The sequence below is a fragment of the Oncorhynchus nerka genome, linkage group LG10 (assembly GCF_034236695.1).
Source record: "Oncorhynchus nerka isolate Pitt River linkage group LG10, Oner_Uvic_2.0, whole genome shotgun sequence".
Taxonomy (NCBI): Eukaryota; Metazoa; Chordata; class Actinopteri; order Salmoniformes; family Salmonidae; genus Oncorhynchus; species Oncorhynchus nerka.
In genome coordinates, this window is record NC_088405.1 from 23849833 (window position 1) to 23857996 (window position 8164).

An 8164-nucleotide genomic window follows, 5' to 3' on the forward strand; every position below is an offset into this window, starting at 1 on the left:
TACAAGACAGCTTAGAGATTGGTTGATCATTATCAAGGTCACCAGTATCCCCACCTTTGTGCAGAGGCAGCACATAGGCAGTTCTCCAAATCTTAGGTATGACCCCAGAGGTCAACGTGAGGTTAGAAATATGAGTAAGAGCACCAGAGAAAAGTGGTGCAGCTCTAGCCAGCAACTCTGGGTCAAATTTGTCAGCCCCTATCGCTTTCTTAGTGTCTATGGCTAGTAAGGGACCAATAACTTTCTCCTCTGTGAAGAGGCTTCGTGAGAAACCCTGACCATCAGCATCCGCACTCATGCATAATGCATATGTATCTTTTCTTCCTTCATTTGTGGTTGGCATTTTGAGATTGCCTGCTGAGATTGCCTGAACAAGATTGCCTGCTGCAATGAAGTGATTGTTGAAGGCATTAGCATTGGCGTTCTTATCAGTAATGAGACCAGTATCCAACCCTATCTGATTTGGGAGTGTAGAGTGCATATTGTTCTTTTAATGTTTTAGCTACTTTCCAGAATTTGGCTGGATTCCCATAACAGTCATTTTAAACTAGTCACATAGTAATCCGATTTTGTTCTTGATGCACAGGTTTCTTAGCTGCCTTAAAATCAGCCAGTCAGAGCTATAATAATTTTACCTAGCCTTAGCCCATGCTACATCTCTTTTACAAATAGCATCAGAAATGTCAGACTTAAACCATGGGTTTGATCTATTCTTTACTCTAACCTTAGTGTATGGAGCGTGTTTATCGTATATGGTCTTTTCATCTATGGTTAATGCGCCTTTCTAAAGACATGGGCACGTCATTTGTTGCCAATTTGGATTGTTTTTGGAAAAAACAGAGGTAATTCGTCAATGATGGAATTCATCTGGGTGAAAATGGCGTCCGCCTGCTATCTACATTCTGCAATAGATGGAATTCCATCCGAAATTACTGTAATTCTACAACAGTACCAGTCAAAAGTTGACACACCTACTCATTCCTGGGTTTTTCTATATTTAAATGTTTTTCTACATTGTAGAATAATAGTGAAGACATCAAAACTATGAAATAACATAAGTGTTAAACAAATCTAAATATTTTAGATTCTTCAAAGTAGCCACCCTTTGCCTTTGACAGCTTTGCTGGAATGCATTTCAATTAACAGGTGTGCCTTGTTAAAAGATAACTTGTGGAATTTATTTCCTCCTTAATGCATTTGAGGTAATCAGTTGTGTTGTGACAAGGTAGGGTGGTATACAGAAGATAGCCCTATTTGGTAAAAGACCAGGTCCATATTATGGCAAGAACAGCTCAAATAAGCAAAGAGAAATGACAGTCCATCATTACTTTAAGACATGAAGGTCAGTCAATACAGAACATTTCAAGTTTCTTCAAGTGCAGTCGCAAAAACCATCAAGTGCTATGATGAAACTGGCTCTCACGAGGACCGCCACAGGAAAGGAAAACCCAGAGTTACCTCTGCTGCAGAGGAAACATTCATTAGAGTTAACTGTACCTCAGATTGGGGCGGCAGGGTAGCCTAGTGGTTAGATCGTTGGACTAGTAACCGGAAGGTTTCAAGTTCAAACCCCCGAGCTGACAAGGTACAAATCTGTCGTTCTGCCCCTGAACAGGCAGTTAACCCACTGTTCCTAGGCCGTCATTGAAAATAAGAATTTGTTCTTAACTGACTTGCCTAGTTAAATAAAGGTAAAATAAAAAATAATAGATTGCAGCCCAAATAAATGCTTCACAGAGTTCAAGTAACAGATATCTCAACATCAACTGTTCAGAGGAGACTGCGTGAATCAGGCCTTCATGGTTGAATTGCTGCAAAGAAACCACCAACACCAATAATAAGACGAGACTTGCATGGGCCAACAAAAACGAGCAATGGACATTAGACCGGTGGAAATCGTTCCTTTGGTGGGATTTTTGGTTCCAACCAACGTGTTTTTGTGAGACGCAGAGTAGGTGAACAGATGATCTCCACATGTGGTTCCCACTGTGAAGCATGGAGGAGGTGTGATGGTGCTTTGCTGGTGACACTGTCTGTGATTTATTTAGAAATCAAGGCACACTTAACCAGCATGGCTGCAGCGATACACCATCCCATCTGGTTTGCGCTTAGTGGGACTATAATTTGTTTTTCAACAGGACAAGGACCCAAAACACACCTCCAGGCTGTGTAAGGGCTATTTGGCCAAGGAGAGTGATGGAGTTCTGCATCAGATGACCTGTCCTCCACAATCATCTGACCTCAACCCAAGTGAGATGGTTTGGGATGAGTTGGACTGCAGATTGAAGGAAAAGCAATCAAAAATTATGCTCAGCATATGTGGGAACTCCTTCAAGACTGTCGGAAAAGAATTCCTCATGAAGATGGTTGAGAGAATGCCAAGAGTGTGCAAAGCTTGTCATCAAGGCAGAGTGGCTACTTTGAAGAATCTCAATTAAAGAATATATATTTGTTTAACCATTTTTGTGGGTTACTACATTATTCCAAATGTGTTATTTCATAGTTTTTATGTCTTCACTATTATTCTACAATGTAGAAAATAGTAAAAATAAAGAAAACCCTTGGAATGAGTATGTGTGTCTTAACTTTCGACTGTTACTGTGTATGCCTACTCATACTGTGCATTCCTGAAATACTTTAGCTAAATACAATGGAATCAATTTTTGTTCAGATTGTGAACTCTCAATAGATTTGTCAATTTATTTATCTCCTGACAGAGAGGTAATTTAGTGTTTGTTACCTGCCTGGTAATTAAATAAACAAAAGACTAATGTTGGTGGTACATATCTGTTTGTCAGACACTAAAGCGTCCTAGAATAGACATTCAGTATTGGTTGAAAACCTGCTGACACTGAAGAACTTGACAGAATAGACAGAATAGTTTGGAGTTACAGATGTAGGATCTTTAATTTGAGCCAGTTTGCTGCAGCAGGAAAATAATGCTCAGCAAGAGGAAATGTGAATAATTATGTGGATTGTCATTCATTTTTGTAGGGGTTCACACATGTTTCGTAAGGGAAATTACAAACTTCAGAAGCTTTTTTTAAACCTCAAAATACAGTGCAAGTTTTACATTGCAAATTAAATTAAGATCCTTCATCTGTATTGTAACACACTGAGTTAATAAGTAAGATCGTTGTTAATATTGGTGCAACTCCAGGATCTGTGGCTGGTTGACTATGATCAATGTTGGTCTGTCCACAAGTGTACACACACACACATGCACCCACTGTGGGTATGGTCTGCACCCTGCCAAGTTACTGTATGTCTGAGCCAATCCTAAACTAGTTCAAATATTAAACTAAGATCAAATATTACCACCAAGATGTATGGTCAAGATGTATGGTCATGTAGAATATATGCTAATCACTGTGAAGCACACATTGTAGGCCACAATGAATTTATGTGCATTGACTCAAACACAATACTGATAGACAAGATAAAGCACTGAACTTAAAAAGATCTCATCGTATGTCGGCGGCAGCGTAGCCTAGTGGTTAGAGCGTTGGACTAGTAACCGGAAGGTTGCAAGTTCAAACCCCCGAGCTGACAAGGTACAAATCTGTCGTTCTGCCCCTGAACAGGCAGTTAACCCACTGTTCCCAGGCCGTCATTGAAAATAAGAATGTGTTCTTAACTGACTTGCCTGGTTAAATAAAGGTAAAAAAAAAAATAATAATAAATTAAAATTGTTGGCATTGTCAGCAAATCCCTCATGTCAGGGACCAAGTCAAAGCTCTGCGCTCAGCTGTGTGATATAAATCCCTCATCTAAAGCTATGTTTCAAACTAAGCCCTGGATGCATAGTACAATATGTGATGTTACTGAATTACAGTAGGCATAATGTAAGACGTTATTTCTATATCACAGGAGGTTGGTGGCACCTAAATTGGGGAGGACGGGCTCGTGGTAATGGCTGGAGCAGAATTAGTGGAATGGTATCAAATACATCAAACATATGGTTTCCATTTGTTTGATTCCATTCACTCCATTGTAGAGATTATTATGAGTCGTCCTCCCTTCAACAGCCTCCTGTGGTTTACACTATAGGGCACTCCTTAGTGATGATGTTGTGGTTGTGCAGCTGCTGAGGCCAGAGGAGGTGGAGATGCTGGTGTGTGGGAGTCCAGAGCTGGACATGAGCACCCTACAGAGAGCAGCTCAGTACGAGGGCTACAGCAAAGTTGACCTCACAGTACGGTAAGGGTCATGCACACAAACACCCAGTGCACCCAATCTATACAACTCTGCATACCTTTTTCATCTTTCACCTGGCCAGCAACCCCTGATCCTGCTGTGGAGTAGAAAATATCCAATATCACAAAGCCTACAGCAACAAGCCATTATGACACACCCATGCAGTGCTATAGGGCCTTTCACTCTGTTGGAGGAACCTAGAGCTGAACTCTTCATACCTCCTCTCTGGATGCCTGCAGCCAGCCAGTGCCCCCTTACAGCTGTAAGTTACTCCGCTCCCTTCCAGGCCTGTTTACTCCAGCTGCACCCCCCACCCCCCTTTCCTTACAGAAAAGTCACGTTGGCTATGTTTTTTTCTTGTGTGTGTGTTTAGCTGTTTTTGGGATGTGGTGCTGGATTTCCCCTTGGAGTTGCAGAAAAAGCTGCTCCACTTCGCCACAGGAAGTGACCGTGTCCCCGTGGGAGGGTTGGCCGACCTCAACTTCAAGATCGCCAAGATCGACGTGTCCACTGACTGGTACTGTACAGTCATCTCATCACTCATTGCCTCTTACTCTCACATATATCCAACCATATAGAACAATATCTAAATAGACCAGCTATTATATGTTGACTTAATTAACTGGTTGACTGCAAATGCTATATGTTGAGGAGCAGCATACAGTATTGTAGAGTGTAAGTGGACAGATATTGTGTGGTGTCATTGTAATCTGTTATAATGCAGCCAGGTTTAGTGCAATGGCAACAGAAGGGCCCTTACAGTAATTGTTTAGACAGGTTATCCTTGTCTGTTTCAGGTTACCCATATCTCACACCTGCTTCAACCAGATCTGCCTCCCACCTTATAAAAGCAGGAAGGAAATGAAGCAGAAGTTAACCATCGCCATCTCAAACGCAGAGGGCTTTGGCTTAGAGTGACTCAGTCTGCAGCTATGAAATTCACAGTAAGATGAGAGTAGGTGATTCCTTTCCAAATGTACTTTAGAATTACATTCCTTCAAAAATAGAATTTGATATAGACTACATGACCAAAAGTATGTGGACTCCTGCTCATTGAACATCTCATTCCAAAATCATGGGCATTAATATGGAGTTGGTCCTGCCTTTGCTGCTATAACAGCCTCCACTCCTCTGGGAAGGCTTTCCACTAGATGTTGGAACATTGCTGTGGGGACTTGCTTCCATTCAGCCACAAGAGCATTAGTGAGGTCAGGCAGCAGTCAGCGTTCCAATTCATCCCAAAGGTGTTTGATGGGGTTCAGGTCAGGGCTCTGTGCAGGCCAGTCAAGTTCTTCCACACCGATCTCGACAAATCATTTCTGTATGGACCTTGCTTTGTGCACTGGGGCATTGTCATGCTGAAACAGGAAAGGGCCTTCCCCAAACTGTTGCCACAAAGTTGGAAGTACAGAATCGTATTGAATGTCATTGTATGCTGTAGCATTAAGATTTCCCTTCACTCAAACTAAGGGGCCTAGCCCGAACCATGAAAAACAACCCCAGACCATTATTTATCCTCCAACAAACTTTACAGTTGCCGCTATGCATTCAAGCAGGTAGTGTTCTCCTGGCATCAGCCAAACCCAGATTTGTCTGTCGGACTGCCAGATGGTGGAGTGTGATTCATCACCCCAGAGAACTTGTTTCCACTGCTTCAGAGTCCAATGGCAGCGAGCTTTACACCACTCCAGCTGACGCTTGGCATTGCGGATGGTGATCATAGGCTTGTGTTCGGCTTCTCGGCCATGGCAACCCATTTCATGAAACACAGTTCTTGTGCTGACGTTGCTTCCAGATGCAGTTTGGACCTCGGTAGTGAGTGTTGCAACTGAGGAGAGACGCACTTCAGCACTCAGCGGTCCCGTTCTGTGAGCTTGTGTGGCCATTAATTTGAAGGGGAGTCCACATACTTTTGTGTATAAATAGTGTATTTTTGTGAGGTCAAAATGTGTATTTTCTTAGCTTGATTTGTATTACACTGTTATAAATATTCAAAACTAAGGCATTGCTGGTTAAAGAATGTTACTTGTGTCATGAGATATAGATTGTCTTGTGAGGTCCAGGATGTGTATTTGCTGCCTGTTGATGGGCACGGCAGAATCTGTCACTTGTTTGGTAGTAATAAGAAATGTGAGCTCCTGTTTCTATGGTAGCAGTGGAACCATGACTGTGTCTGGTTGTGTGTTTGTTTATCTCTAACTATTACGGTAAGTAGCTTTGTGGCCTTATTTCTGCCTGCCTGGTAGACTGCCAATGTAAAGAGAATCCTTTGGTCAGAAACGTTGTGCAGGATCATTGGTTAAACAAAGCATTATCAACATAAATCTGAAAAGTAAAAGGCACACTCATTAGCGTTATCATTTAAACAAACAGAGCATCACATGTAAGTCAAACCCAGATTGGTTGGGTAATTCAGTATCTTCACACCTTCCTGCCTTCAACAACGTTCAGGAAGCTAATAATAGATGTTTGATACATTTATCATAGAAGTAGCCTGTGACTATGAAAGCCTCCCTTTCTAAGACTGATAGACTTGTATCTTCAACCCGTTGGCTCAAAATGATAACATCTGCTCATTAGACTGAAAACTTACCAACATATTTCTGTTTATGTTTTACTACACTAATCTGCCTATAGAATTTAATCTATCACTTTCTTGTCTTACAAAGTAACTAATCATAAGTCAATGTCATAGTCTGTCACATGAATTAATTATAATGCATGTTCTATTCTGACTGTAGAGCTACATGGAATGTACAAAACATTAAGAACACCTGCTCTTTCTATCACCCAAAGGACATCTAGCCAACTTGGCACAACTCTAGGAAGCATTGGAGTCAACATGGGCCAGCATCCCTGTGGAGCGCGTTCGGCACCTTGTAGAGTCCATGCCCTGACAAATTGAGGCTGTTCTGAGGGCAAAAGGGGGCATGACTCAATATTTGGAAGGTGTTCTTAATGTTTTGTGCACTCAGTTTATAATGTATATCTTTAGAGCAAGTCTATGATGTGTAATGTAACTGACTGTTGATGATGTTATGTTGTGTTTCTATTTATTTGTAAAAATTACTGTCTAGTCCCAAGTAATAAACTTATCTTTGAGGTTTTTACACTCAGAAATGAAGTTGTCTGATGGTAAATCTTTTTTGTTGTGAATCTGAACGATCTGACAATGTGTGCAGGTCCAGGTTAAATGTCAAAGGTTGATTCCATTTGGCAGAATCTCTGAGCTGTTATCAGGCGTTGCTTTGCAAAAACAGATATTGTAATTGGTTTGATGTGGCAAATGTGGTTCCATCCAACTTAATACCCCATATCTATATTTCAGCCTCACACAACCATATCTGAGTTTGAACTACCACAAGTCGTAAAGGTCAGGTCAAAACGGCCTGCCTGAAGAGGAGGAGCACAGAGGACTTGACACCCTAAGAGAGGGGTAGAGGAACATGCTGTAATTTTCAGAAATGGCTAATAAGTCAGGTCCCGCATTCTGACAGCTGACTGATACACAGCCAGGGTCATCGGCCACAGAAACATCATTAAAGGCCCAGTGCAGTCAAATTTGATTTTCCTGTGTTTTATATATATTTCCATAGTATGAGGTTGGAATAATACTGCAAAATTGTGAAAATGAGTCCCTTTTAGTGTAGGAGCGGTTTCAAAAGACTATCTTAAATGTCAGACTATTTTGGTGGGATGGAGTTTTGACATGGCCAGGCAGTAAATTAGTACATAGAACAATAAGAAAGAGTTTCAAACCTCTCACTCAGACCACTCACAGACAGTCCTAGCAAAATTCTTGCTTGAGAAATTGCTCTTGGCTAAGAAGCTATTTTTGTTTCTTTTCAACCATTTTAATTGAAAACCATCACAGTAAGGTACATAATTGTTACCCAGAAATGATTTGATATTCAGATAAAAATGGCTGCATTGGATCTTTGAATCATGTTGATGAGTGGCTTGTAAA

At 41.2% G+C, this 8164-nt stretch overlaps 1 protein-coding gene across 2 annotated transcripts in view; it reads left to right on the forward strand.

Annotated features, from left to right (window-relative positions):
* The window catches only part of LOC115135029 (probable E3 ubiquitin-protein ligase HECTD2), a 40772-nt gene extending 33451 nt beyond the window's left edge, over positions 1 to 7321 (forward strand). The window contains exons 19-21 of one of the 2 annotated variants that reach the window (XM_029669223.2): positions 4085 to 4200; positions 4571 to 4714; positions 4995 to 7321. In XM_029669223.2, coding sequence (XP_029525083.1) covers positions 4085 to 4200; positions 4571 to 4714; positions 4995 to 5115 — 381 coding nt within the window. In that variant the 3' untranslated portion in view covers positions 5116 to 7321. Of the gene's footprint in view, positions 1 to 4084; positions 4460 to 4570; positions 4715 to 4994 lie in introns of those variants that run through there. The other variant, XR_003864433.2, reaches the window with a different exon arrangement.
* Positions 7322 to 8164: the final 843 nt, after the last annotated feature.